Source organism: Anguilla anguilla, chromosome 2, assembly GCF_013347855.1.
Source record: "Anguilla anguilla isolate fAngAng1 chromosome 2, fAngAng1.pri, whole genome shotgun sequence".
Lineage (NCBI taxonomy): Eukaryota > Metazoa > Chordata > Actinopteri > Anguilliformes > Anguillidae > Anguilla > Anguilla anguilla.
Genome location: NC_049202.1, coordinates 68,574,457 through 68,587,771, shown reverse-complemented (window position 1 = coordinate 68,587,771; position 13,315 = coordinate 68,574,457). Strand labels below are relative to the sequence as shown.

General features: G+C 43.4%; 1 protein-coding gene across 1 annotated transcript in view; it reads left to right on the top strand.

Annotated features, from left to right (window-relative positions):
• The window catches only part of stx8 (syntaxin 8), a 48,856-nt gene extending 40,490 nt beyond the window's left edge, over positions 1 to 8,366 (top strand). The window contains exon 8 of the mRNA XM_035397549.1: positions 7,582 to 8,366. Within this exon, the coding sequence (XP_035253440.1) occupies positions 7,582 to 7,649 (68 nt within the window). The 3' untranslated portion in view covers positions 7,650 to 8,366. The remainder of the gene's footprint in view (positions 1 to 7,581) is intronic.
• Positions 8,367 to 13,315: the final 4,949 nt, after the last annotated feature.

Below are 13,315 nucleotides of genomic sequence, written 5' to 3'. Positions count from 1 at the left end.
TTCAGAAGATCGTGTGGTTGTAAAGTTGATTGACTGGTACTCAAATTTTCAAATAGCACTGGCTAGCTGCGTCATCATTATAAAACTAGTCATTGGTAAGTAATACATACATTAATGATTATTTTATCAGTGGAACAAAAGTGAATCCAGACAGTCCTATATAGAGCCTACACATTATATTAATTTTTCACATATCACTACCGATTTAGTTCATTTTAATAGAGAACACTCAGGCCTGTATGCCTGTGCTTCTCTTCCCATTGCTAAACAAGCTGACTAACTTGGTATTGCCTTATCATTATTTCTGTTTAACTTATTTAAATATGTATGCTGACTATTTAGAAGTTTGATTGATTGGACATATCAGTTTATTTTATACCTTAGATTTCTAAATAGATCTAAACCTACAAACAAGTGCATATTTTGTCAGTGAGGGGGAAGGCACCTCTGAGTTTAACTGATTGGGCAGCTTGAAAACAAACGAGCCGGGCTGTGTTGATTTGTGGGTCGGATTGGTAGAGCTCTGTAGCCCTAGCCTTGCCGCTCAGTGTGGGGTTTTATAGCCCTAACCTTGCAGCTCAGTGTGGGGTTTTATAGCCCTAGCCTTGCAGCTCAGTGTGGGGTTTTATAGCCCTAACCTTGCAGCTCAGTGTGGGGTTTTATAGCCCTAGCCTTGCCGCTCAGTGTGGGGTTTTATAGCCCTAGCCTTGCCGCTCAGTGTGGGGTTTTATAGCCCTAGCCTTGCAGCTCAGTGTGGGGTTTTATAGCCCTAACCTTGCGGCTCAGTGTGGGGTTTTATATCCCTAACCTTGCAGCTCAGTGTGGGGTTTTATAGCCCTAGCCTTGCAGCTCAGTGTGGGGTTTTATAGCCCTAACCTTGCGGCTCAGTGTGGGGTTTTATATCCCTAACCTTGCAGCTCAGTGTGGGGTTTTATAGCCCTAACCTTGCAGCTCAGTGTGGGGTTTTATAGCCCTAACCTTGCAGCTCAGTGTGGGGTTTTATAGCCCTAGCCTTGCGTGTCAGTGTGGGGTTTTATAGCCCTAGCCTTGCAGCTCAGTGTGGGGGTTTATAGCCCTAACCTTGCAGCTCAGTGTGGGGTTTTATAGCCCTAGCCTTGCAGCTCAGTGTGGGGTTTTATAGCCCTAGCCTTGCGTGTCAGTGTGGGGTTTTATAGCCCTAGCCTTGCAGCTCAGTGTGGGGTTTATAGCCCTAGCCTTGTAGCTCAGTGTGGGGTTTATAGCCCTAGCCTTGCAGCTCAGTGTGGGGTTTTATAGCCCTAACCTTGCAGCTCAGTGTGGGGTTTTATAGCCCTAGCCTTGCAGCTCAGTGTGGGGTTTTATAGCCCTAACCTTGCAGCTCAGTGTGGGGTTTTATAGCCCTAACCTTGCAGCTCAGTGTGGGGGTTTATAACCCTAACCTTGCAGCTCAGTGTGGGGTTTTATAGCCCTAACCTTGCAGCTCAGTGTGGGGTTTATAGAGGCCCAAAGAGAGGTTCTGGGGGAAACAGACGAGTGGAAGCCTCTGGGGGACGAAAGGGAGGCTTGATTGCGGTGTAGTTTACAGCGAAAGGAGAGCTTTGAATTTGGGGAGACAAAAAAAAGAGGCTTATAGATTAGCCTGTTTTAATAGCCGTTAAGCCTGCCCCGGCCAAAATTAAAAGTTGAAGCGGTCTTCAAAAAGTTAAATGAAGCTCTTTTCACTGAGTCATTTCCCCCTGGAGAGGGAAAGGGGGACCTTTCCGATGGCAGATTAGCCCTGTACGCACCACCCAGCCCCGGGACGGAGGGGTGGGTGGGGGGGTGGGGGGATTCTCAGGGTCTAATCTCCATTTGGGCTCCTTCAGGCAGCTCCTCTCCTCCGTAATCTCCTTATCCCGCCACCGTTCCTGCACCCCTCCGGTCTGCAGGTGGCTTGCATCTCAAGTAGGCCCGAATTGTCTGGGCCCTTGAAGGGGGGCGGGGGATGGGGGGTGGAGGGTGCGGGTGCGGGTGGGGTTGGTGGTTGAGGGTGCCTATGAGTTAATTGTACTGATTTCCCCTATTCACAGACAAGGTGTGATTGGGGTATACGAGCCCCACATTAGAGCTCGGTGTTTGGTGTGCCTCAGTCCTAACTCGGGCACCTCAAACCTTAAAGGTGCCTGCGTCCTAAATGCACCTTAAGCCCTCTCATTTCCCCGTGTCTGCGGGGAAGAGGCGTCCACAGAACAGCTGGCCGTTAGCTTCCAACTGCCTTCATTTAACTGAGCTCAGAAATGCGTTTCTTAAATGTGAAGGAAGCCAGCAGTGTGGATGACCACAGAGTGTGAAGGGGTGATAAAGTATATAATGTTTTTAAAAATGTGTTCTGTGTTTACACAGTTTCCCTTTGTCTAACGTTACATTTTGTCCAAAGATCTGAAACCATTCAGTGTGGCAAATATGCAACAATAGAGGGAAATCAGGAAGGGGGCAAATGCTTTTTCACGACACGGTATATATAGGATCAGACGCAACGTTTTAAATATGAATTGCTGGGGCCTTATGTGCTCGTGCCTGAGGTAAAAACTGATGAAATGCACTGTGATGAACATCCCATCTCTGATCCTCCAGCACAGACCAATTATTTCACTTTTAAAGAGTAACGAACCCTCCAGTGAAGTTGAAGGCTGCATTTTTTCAAAACGGTCACATTATGTTAGTTCTGTTTTTTTGGCGGGAAGTATTGGGCAGTCTGGTGTGTAACAGTCAAAGAGCTGTTTACAGGTTAGAAGTCTGATTGCGGTCTGTACATGAGCACTTTGTTCGACTTCTGTAGCCGTAAATAAATTGTTATTTTGCTCTGTCAATAGAAAGATTTGAAAGCGAACCTGTCTTGACATCACAGGGGGTTTCTCTTGCTTTGCCTTTCAAAGGCTACAATTTAAATTGGAGCCAAAAAAATAGCCTTTTTCTAGGTTAAAACGTGTTTTATTTTGCAAAAAAAAAATTTTTTTTGTGTGGGTTGCCAGAGTTTCTCCGGAACACCCATGGTGCGTGATGTAATGTTTTCTCAGTGCCATGTGCGCTCTGGTAATGATTATAAAGAGGTGCAATGAATTGGTGCAAAGGAGTTTGGAATTGAGCATTGTGTAGGCCCTAACCGGATTACAATTAGTAAAATGATGGCTAATCACGTTAACATAAAACTTGACCCGTCCACAAAGGTCATGGGTCCACTTTTTGTGCCGCTCAGGGGGGGGGTGGGGGGGCGGGAGTTTCCCCTTAGCAACCAGACCCCCCCGCCCCCGCCCCCGCCCCCGCCCACCCAGCTTTCTCCCCCTCTCTTCTCCATCAAATGTGATTTGCAGGGCTGGTGTGGTGGGTGTGTGAAAAGAGGGGGGGGGGGGTGTAGGATGCCTTCTAAAGCCCCTGGGTGGTCATTCTGACTTGGGCGCAGATTTTAAAGGCTGTGCTCTGAATGGGGGGGTGGGGGCGGTCGGGGGGGGGGGCTGTAATCTATTTGGCCTGCAAACGTGATTATTGTCAGCCGTCCACAGAAGCCGCGTCGGGAGTAGCTTATATAGTTACTTAGAAGGACGATGACAGTCCTTCGGGACCTTTGAAAAGGAGGGAGGGGGAGGGGGAGGGGGAGGGGGGAGGGGGAGTAGGGGGGGGGAGTCCTGGAGGGGTTGAGACCTTTCGCGGCGCTGGCAGGTCCATCTGATGCCGAAATGAAAAGCTCGGGCCCTCAGCCTCACGCTGTTGTGTTAAACTGGGGGGGGGGGGGGGGCAATGCCCTGTATGTTTTTTTTTCCCCCCGTGCGGCGTTTGAGGAAGCAGCACAGGGCTCACTGAGAGGAAGCAGCACAGGGCTCACTGAGAGGAACGGCTCTGACTGGCATGCCTGCTGCACATCTGTGAGCTGTACAGGGGAGAGCAGGCGGCCTGGGCTCGGGGGAAGACTGCAGCCAGAGTGCAGCCTCTCGTGGTGTGGCCTCTCCTCACAGGCACGACGAGCAGAGCAGGAGCATCCCATATGTCTGATATGCTGCCATTTAAAAAATTCCCCTATTGCACAGGAACAGGCCGTCAAAGTGCCCCTATGCTGAGTCACACCCCCCACCCCCCCCCCCCCCCCCAAAAAAAAAAAAAACGAAAACATCTAGAAGAATCTTTGCCCCAGTAAAGAAGCCGTTCTGGTGGGTGACTCGACCCGGTTTGACTCCTCTGGCTGATGAAGAAATCCTGGAGGTGGAGCGGAGTGGAGCGACCGCAGAAAAGCCGTGTCAGACCTCTGGGCCCCCAGCGGGGCCCCCGCCGCAGCGGGACCACAGCTGCAGGTCCTGTGCCTCTAGTAGCGCCCCCCCCCTCCCCCCCATGCAGGAGAACGCACAGGGAGGCCGAAGTATGAGAGCAATGTAAACCATAAAGGGGAAAAGGAGAAAGGCAGCCACACTAGGAATAACAGTGGACAAGTTGAGTAAGCCGGGTCAGTTTTTGTTCTTTTTTTATTTTTTTATTTTATTTTTGCATGTAATTGCAAATGGCTGACAGCCTTTGGATCCGCAGCAGGGCGAATGTTTGAAATCCTTCCAGATAGCGTTCAAAAAAAGTGCCAGTTAAATTAGCCCCCGGATAGCCTCCGACGTGTGTGACCCGCGATTGGAAGGAGACAGAAACGCAGCCTGCCACCAAAGCTGCCGTTGGCTTTGATTGGCGGTTATCACACGCGCTCATAACGAGCTGTACCTGGCCTTTTTCACCAGCACCTTGGAGGGATTTCATGAAAACAATTTGAAACAGCTGCAAATACCTTTCCAGGCACAACTTATTTTGGAATCCAACCAACTAAAAATCCAATGAAAGGTCAATACCTGTCAGCGTAAGAGTGAAATGTATATTCCATGCACCGTTCCCACATTATTTAAAATACATTATTGGGCAGTTCTTAGAATTGTCTTAGAACAAGCTTTTGTTTTGTTTTGTACTTTTAGGATTTATCAGTATCATTTATGAGGATTCAAGAGACAGCAGTTTTGAGCCTTTGCGCTGCAAACTCATCTTTATGGTCAGTGTTGACTGTTGATCTGCTGCCTTTTCGCAGGAAGAAGCCGATGAAGAATATGATGAGTGGCGACCGGCTCGGTTAGACGTAGTCCATAACTCTACACGGAAAAAAATACCCGTAAAGGACCCATTATAATTTGTATGAATACGAATGCACACATAACATATATTATAAATAGGCTCATCATAGCATTGAGGTACTAATATTAACCTCGAGAAGACAGCTTTAGATCTGGAATGAGTATTGCTAGGTAAACGAGGAGATTATTGCCGCTGTCAAAGCGTGCAAAGAAATATCTTTGCATCCCTGCAACCTCCGCTCCTCCCGAACGAGTTTTGTTCATTGCTGGCCTGATTGTAGCTAAGCAAACTACGAAACCTCTTGATGCCAGAACATGTGAACGTACGCCTGTTTTTGAAGACCAACTTCAGTATTCAAATGACAATTAAATATCCCGTGTACTTTGTGAAAAACACCTGTCTAATGTCACGCGTTCTGTTTGTTTATTTATTTCATTATTATGTTTCATTATTTCAGATAGGCTGTACCAGACATTTGCACATTTTTTCTTTATTTCTTATATAGACTGTCAAAGCATTTCGCCGTGTCGTTAGAAATGTATGTTTGTTTTTTATTCAATAACTGCAACGTCGTGGCCGTCAGCCCTGTAGATTCCATTGCGGTATTCGCATTTTTCACTCTGCAAGAAAGCGTAGGCCTACTGTAAAGAAAATATATTTAAATGGTAAATTTTACATTGTTCAATAATTGTGACTTGTTTTTTTATTTTATTTATTGTTTTAATTTAAGTCAGACTACAAATTTGCTGCCTCTGTTAATCAATTCATTTATTATGCTTTGAAAAAGAATCGTATTTAAGCGTTTAATTAAAAATGTAAAAAATGGAGTGAATTAAAAAGCGTTTAGCAACGAATTAAAAACGTCAATTTTATAATTAAGCAATATCACACGTGAGGGAGTGCTGTACTGTATATTACAGTATGAGCACAGCTATTTATCAAGTAATGATTGAGACAACGAATTAAGATTTTGTCGTTTATATTTCCTTCAGGATTACATTTGTAAAAAATAACTTTTTTTCAACGGTGTATCAATTGGAAAGAAAGCGGAGTGATACGTTACAGTAAATTCCAGTGCTGTTGCACATGTGCCCTATATCAGCGCTCATGAAATGCCTCTTGTCCAATCAAATTGCTTCTCTGGTCTTTTTTCTCCCTTTGCCCTGCCCCTCTGACCCTATGTGCAGGTATTGGCAAATCAACGAAAGAAAAAGAAACCCAAATACTCAAGACCATAGCCTGTGGTTACGCACAGTAAAATGTTTTTCGTTCCTGCACCGAGTTCAATGTGTTTTTCAGGCCTCTGTGAAAACACTAGATACAGGAGTAAAAATTGCAAAGTTATAAGCTACACTGTTATGACACCATGTCAAACCGTGTCTGATGCAGTGCAGATATCTCAGTGAATGCGCTGGCGCTGAAAGTTTGGTTTTAAACGCGGCTTGGATCGCTCCGGCGCTTCGTGACTGTGTGATAAAGGGCTTTTTGCCGATAGCTTCTCTCGCGCTCAGGCAGTACATTACATTACAGGCATTGAGCAGACGCTCTTATCCAGGCGAAATTGAAAACATGATGTGTGCTCGCTGCCTCTGTGATCGGCTGCCAGGTCTGAACACCCCGCTCACGCCTGAGCTGGAGCAGAGACGTGTTGGCCAGTCATAAAACACTCGTTTAGCGCCGGCCCTAACGGCTAACAGGGATGGAATCACGGGATTCATGTCAATGGGCGGCATTCTGACAGCCTGTTCTTTCCTGGGGTGGCAGTATGATGAGAATCTGGACGCATTTATGTTTTTGGTTTTTTTTTTTGTTGCCTGAAGAGCAGGGAGATGGTTGGACTGTGGCAGGACTAAAGGGTGCTGCGCTTGTGTCACACTCCATTCTCTTGCCTGTTAATAGTCCCCTCTTCACGGTCATCGCAGCCAACCTGGCCTCAAGGCTCTGAGTGTATTTAATACCATTTATGAGCTTTATGTGGACTTATTATTATTTTCATTTGCTTTTTGGATTTGTGGCAAAGATTTCAAAATATTCCATATTCCCGACCCTTTGAGTTGTTTTTTTTTTCTTTCTTTGAACACATCTTTATGATGATTTTCTTTTTGTTGTAGTTATTCTGTTAAATTTAAATTCACCTGTGTTTTCAAAAAATCAAAACAATAAGTCAAAACATGCTGTACATATTCTCATAATCAGAAAGTGGAATTACAGGACATTTTATCCAGAATGGGCAGATTTAGGCCTCGCTATGCATGGAAACCTGAGGGTAAATGTTCTGTGTCGGATACGGTTCCCATGGTATGATGTTAAGAGGCTAATTGGCCATAAAAAAAATGCAGACTTCATATGTTACTTCAGTCCCTGCACATGGGTGAATTGCTGAGCTGTTCGACAGGGCCTGTAATCCTTCTCTCCCTCTCTCTCTCTCTCTCTCTCCCTCTCTCCCTCTCTCTCTCTCTCTTCCCGTTTCAGGGATGCTGGTGGTGATTGTGCTGCTGCTGATCGCCATTGTGGTGGTGGGTGTGTGGCCCACGGGCTAACGAGGAGGACCGTACCAACGGGGCGGGGGCCAAGGGGGGGCGTGGTGGTGGCGTGCCCCTTGACTGCCACAGAGACTACTGTGAAGACGTGGAACAGAATAAGCCCCCCCCACCCCCACCCCCGTTCCTCACCCACATCTCTTGACCCCGCCTCCCTCCCTCCATCCCTCCCTCCATCCCTCTCTCTGGTACTTTTTATTCTCCTCTCACTCGATTCATGAAAGTGAAGGAATTTGCAGCTGGGCAAACAAAAAGGTGGCGTGAAGCCTCACTGAGAAGCCAGCATCAGTGTGTTTGGAACGGGGGGAGTGGGGGGTTTCGGGGGGGGGAGGGGGGCGAGTGGTGGTGACCCTCATGACCTTTCTTTCTAAGCACCTTTTCTCTCTAGAATGTACCTGGATTCCAATGTCAGGATCACATCTGATCACAACCTCTCTTCCCAAATTATGTCTGCCCCCCGCAGTTTGGGTGTGTGGTGTGTGGCCAGCATTGACAGATGGGTAATACCACTCACCACCTCAGCAATATTCACAAATACTCACTCAGCAGTTGCTATAAATTATTGCCTGTCCTGAAATTTTATATTGTTTATAGAGCAAAACCAGTAAAAAAAAGAAGAAAAAAAAGTAATGTTTCTGTGCTGCTAACTTAACTTCTACTTTTCTTTACGTTGTATTATTGTAATGGCTGTAACATCTAATAAATGACATTCGCACATCTTGGCATACAGCCTTTTATGTTCCTCTTCTCAGAACACCGAAAAATGGTGCATGTTTATTAAGATAATGTTAAAGATGTTTTTTCAGTATCTTTTTCCTTGTTTTCTTCCCTCACATTAAGTGGCTATATTGTGAAAAGGGCTTTTAACTGATGCGTTCGTACGGGCATTGCGCTTAGACCACGACCATCTACTACTGCCTACTGGTCTCTATCTCCGTTGGGAAGTATCATGTAAACGTGTGGAACATCTACACTGTGGCCAGAAGACTAAATGTTTCAAATACTCATCCAGCACAATGCACCCGAATCAGTCTTCTGGCCAGTAAATCAACTCGCCTTGGAGACATTTCTTACCCCATTGAAGAGGACAAGGTCAGTGAGTTTACTGGAGTTTATTTCAACTGAAACTAAAACTGAGTTTAGTTCTACCAGGTTGGTGTTCAGTAGTTATAATATCCTTCTGACCCTAATCACATCCAACAGCCACGAAAAGTAAAACAAAAAAAAAAAGGACAAAAATAAAACACACAATGTTTCATGTGTCATTAAATATATTCATATATAATAACCAATAATATATTAGTATGCATTGTAAAACATTGCAAACTCTTGCAATGGCCACAGCTAAACAACATTTACAATTCATAGAATGAACAAAATGCAAAGTTCCAACAAGTCTGCAGTACAAATGCACACGTCCTCTCATTGCTTGGACAACAGATCTAAAATTTACATCGTGGGGCTACTAAAACACAGAAAAAAACAAGTTTGTTGTTTGATTATATATCTCATTCCAAATGTGTGTTGATGTGTAAGTGGCATTGTTTTTTGTGGATATTACAATGGACAATAAAATGCATATACGTATATATTTAATCGTATATAGATATGTAATACATTCATCTTTGTGAGGAGATGCCAGTAATGAGCATACACGTTCGTTTTAATGATCTATACACAAAGACATATATTTGCAATAGAGCAGCAGTCAGACCTGATGAATGCGTTGTGCAGGACTGGAGTGGAATTAACAGGGCTGCGTTGTGCACCCAGGAACAGGCAGATCAATAAATTAAAACATCTTCTGTTTGTTCCCTCTACCCTAATTAGAATACACTTTTTTTTTAGTAATCTACAGTTATCCATCTGCTTAATGGAAGTATATTTCTGGAGCCCCTTCATGTCTGGCTGAGAGCCAGTTGTCATGGGTGGGCTGGCGTCATCTTAAGCCACTGCAGTGAGAGAGACAGGCAGCCCTGTGCTCCGGATGCATGCTGACCAGTGTCTGGAGGGGTAAGGGCAGCTGGTCTCTGTCCTGTAGGCCCAGGGTGTGAGAACACAAAGGTGTGTGCTGTACGTATTATTTCTGTTGATTTTTATTTATTTATTTGGATTTATTTATTACATTAGTTGGGAGAGATTAGGAAGCAAATACATCTATACGTAAGTCAGGCCCAGTCAGTTGATTGTTTACCCGAGTGTGTGTGTATGTGTGTGCATGTACATGTGTGTCCATGTGCATGTTTATGCATGTGCGTGTGTGTGCGTGAGTGCATGTGTGTGTATGTGCGTGTGTGTGCGTGTGCATATGAGTGTGTGCGTGCATGCGTATGTGTGTGTGTGAGTGCGTGTGTGCATTCGTGTGTGAGCGTATGTGTGTGTGTGTGTGCATATGTGTGTGTGTGTGTGTGTGTGGGATTCTGCTGCACCCCACTGCCTCACACTCACTCCTCAGATCCCCCTCCTTGCTGTAATGTTGCACTACCTGCAGTCCTGCTGGCTCACAGATCGGGAAAGGGAATGCTTTCTTTCAGCATTCTTAATTTTTTTGTTAAAATCTACAATAATTAGAATTCTGGTTAATGATATTTTAAAATTGTCTAGATAATGCATAAACATGTTAACTATACACACATCAAAATTAACTTTGTAACCCCTCCGTACCAGAAAACCTCTGCACCTTTTTAAAATGCACACATCTTTTATGTATTTGTTTTATTTCGCTTTTTTTTTTTTACAAAAAATAAAATAATTTTGCTTGTTAAGCAACAACGATACATTATTTTATCACACAAATGATGTATTTAATTGATAGGGGTCTGCATAATTTTCTTCATCAGTCTGTACTTTGCAAATGATTTAGGCGATACATGATTTTTTTTTGTTTTGTTTAAGAAGCGTTCAAATCTCTTTGGACCTCTCTCCAGGGAAAGACGGTCTTCATTTTGTCTCACAGTTGGTTTACTTGTACCTTGGTGAGTGTGCATTTTCTCCTTAATGAAATGTTCAGGGTACATCTTTCTCAAGTTATGTTCAGAGACCGGTAATTGTAATTGACAGGATCATCCGCAAACATTTTTTTCAGCTCCAGATTGGCTGTGATTGGCTGACAGCTCACAGCATATGGTGGAAGAAAAAAGGAATATAGATGTGCACAGAGAACAGTGGGATTTCCAGAGATTATAGCTGTATTACTGTGGTGGAAGATCCTACTGATTCAAAGCAACACCAAGAATGTTTATTGTCATGCTGAAGATATCGGAGTTGATACAGAGTCTGGCTTTGTTTTGCTTTGTTTCTTGCCCGTTTTTTTTTTAACTTCTGCCAGACTAAAAGCTAATTTTACTCTCATGGCACAACAATAAGGCCTAGTCTTTGGATGATTTGTGCCTTTCAGACAGTTTGAAGTCTTTGGCACACAACATGTTTTTTCTTTACTTTTTTTGCTTTCATCATGCTTCGAATACCAAGATGAAGTCATGTAGTTTATCAGATTTATATTTCCACATATAGCTTAGATTTAATTAAGCCTTTTGTACAAGTACTCCAGGTTGGTTTACACTTGCTGAGGGATGCAGTCTTTCCCTAATGCACATTTCTGGCACCATCTTTAGCTTAACCCTAGTGACTGGATATGAACTACCCTATCCAAAAAAAAAGCCTTTTTTGGAACACTGATTGACAATGCAAATGTGAACAAATGGTTGAGTTGTACTTCAAAAAAATAACAGGAAAGCTGTATGGACAGCTGGTCGTTGGTCTATAATTGTGAGTCTTTGTGAAGATCAAAACTTGCATAAGTTGTATGTTTTCTTTTTGGGGTTGACAATCCAACAAACTTGAATAAAGGATAGTTCACTTTCTGTGGTTTATTTCAGTTTTAGTGTATGTTTCTCATTGACAGTTTATGTGTGGCATGAAAGATGGTTTAGATGCTTGCAGACGTTTGTGATGATCTGCCGACTTATCAACAATGTGGGCATTAAGTGGGTTGTGGCCGCAAGCAAGAAAATACACGTCAGTAATGTCAAAACAGCTTGTACTGCACTCGTTGTTTCCAGAGGCTATTAACATGAGCCGATTAATTTTATGACATTTACTCACAAGTATAAACAAAAAAAGTCTCTTTTTATATTGTGCTGGCACTTCTGTTCTTTGCAGTTGTCAAGTGGCACAAGCTCTTCACTCTCAAAGTCCTGTGCAGTGATGTTGATATGCAGTAGGCACCACATTTTCCAGGTGTGTAGGTAGGACATGGTCATAGGACATAATTCCAACTGAAAATAGGATTGAACATTATTTTTTTGAAGAATAATCAAGTAATATACATATGAACTTTCTATTAACATTGCTCTGGAAGTTGCTTTGGAGCTAGGTGAAGTATATTTTCTTGCTTTTGACCAGAAACCTCAGAATGCGGACCATTGCAAAGCTGGCAGGTCATCAAAAACTTCTGTATGCATCTAAAACATCGTCCATCATACACAAAAAAACTGTCTGGGCCAGTCGAGAACATACAATAGAACTGGAACAATATACAAAAAAAACTCAAGAACGTGAACTATTCCCGTTAAATGACAACAATTATTTAAGTATAAAACAGCAGCACCAGTCTAAAAGAGATTTTAGAATTCATCTCCCCAGAAATGGTTTTTACATGCAATCCGGAACCATGCAGAAGAGCTTTAACCATCTAAAATGAACTTCCATGCATGTAAAGACTATCGAGGAACACCGTTATGACTGTATATTTTCATATCTTTTCTCCCACAACAAATGTAAAAAAAAAAAAAAAGAAACATACTGTCAAATCAAACCAAACGTTAGCTTCAATGTTGGTGAGACAATGCTGTGGTGCAATATGAATTCCTAAGTGCCTCTTATACCCAACAGGGGCATCCGTGACCTCAGTCCACATGCCGGTCCAAGACCCCATAGCCCAGCAGAGGATTTCCTCCAAAAACATGCAACTTTACAGCACTCCTCAGCTTAACGCAGAGTGAGCTAAAAAAAAAAAGATCTGAGGTATTTTACACACGACGAGCTGGTCCACATATAGAGGATACGTTTTTGTAAGTAACTGAGGAAAATGGCGGCCTTGTCAAGGAAGCCGCTCTAGTACTGAACGTGTTTTTCTATGTTACGTGACTCTGAGAGTGGAAACCACATCGAAAGCGAAGGTTTTTTACGGTACATCTAAAGTGTGAACGCTTGCATTGCTGTTTACACCATTTCTCGTGACAAGACCACAGCCCTGGAAGTCACCAATAAGACAGCAGCTTCGCCTCACATTCCCCTGGCCCCGCCCCCTCAGTTGCCGGGAAGAAGCTGTTCAATATATATATAAAAACCCAATTGCCTGCTGTAGAAACAGAAATGTGATACAGTAGCTTGTTTTTCGTAATTATGCTGAAACAATATGTCCCGTAAAAAAAGAAATGGATTGAAATTGTTACGAAGCCATGGAAATGGGGGGTGTAAAAAAAAAAAAAAAACAACTTGATATACTGGGAATATTAGGTGCAAACTTGGCAACAAAAAAAAATCCACAAAAACAAATCTTGATGGAAAAAAAAAGAGAAAATGCAAAGTGAGCTCCTTCACAAAAAGTTCCTAAAAAAAACAAAAAACATCCTAATTTTCTCTTCATGCTTCTACACAAAGCA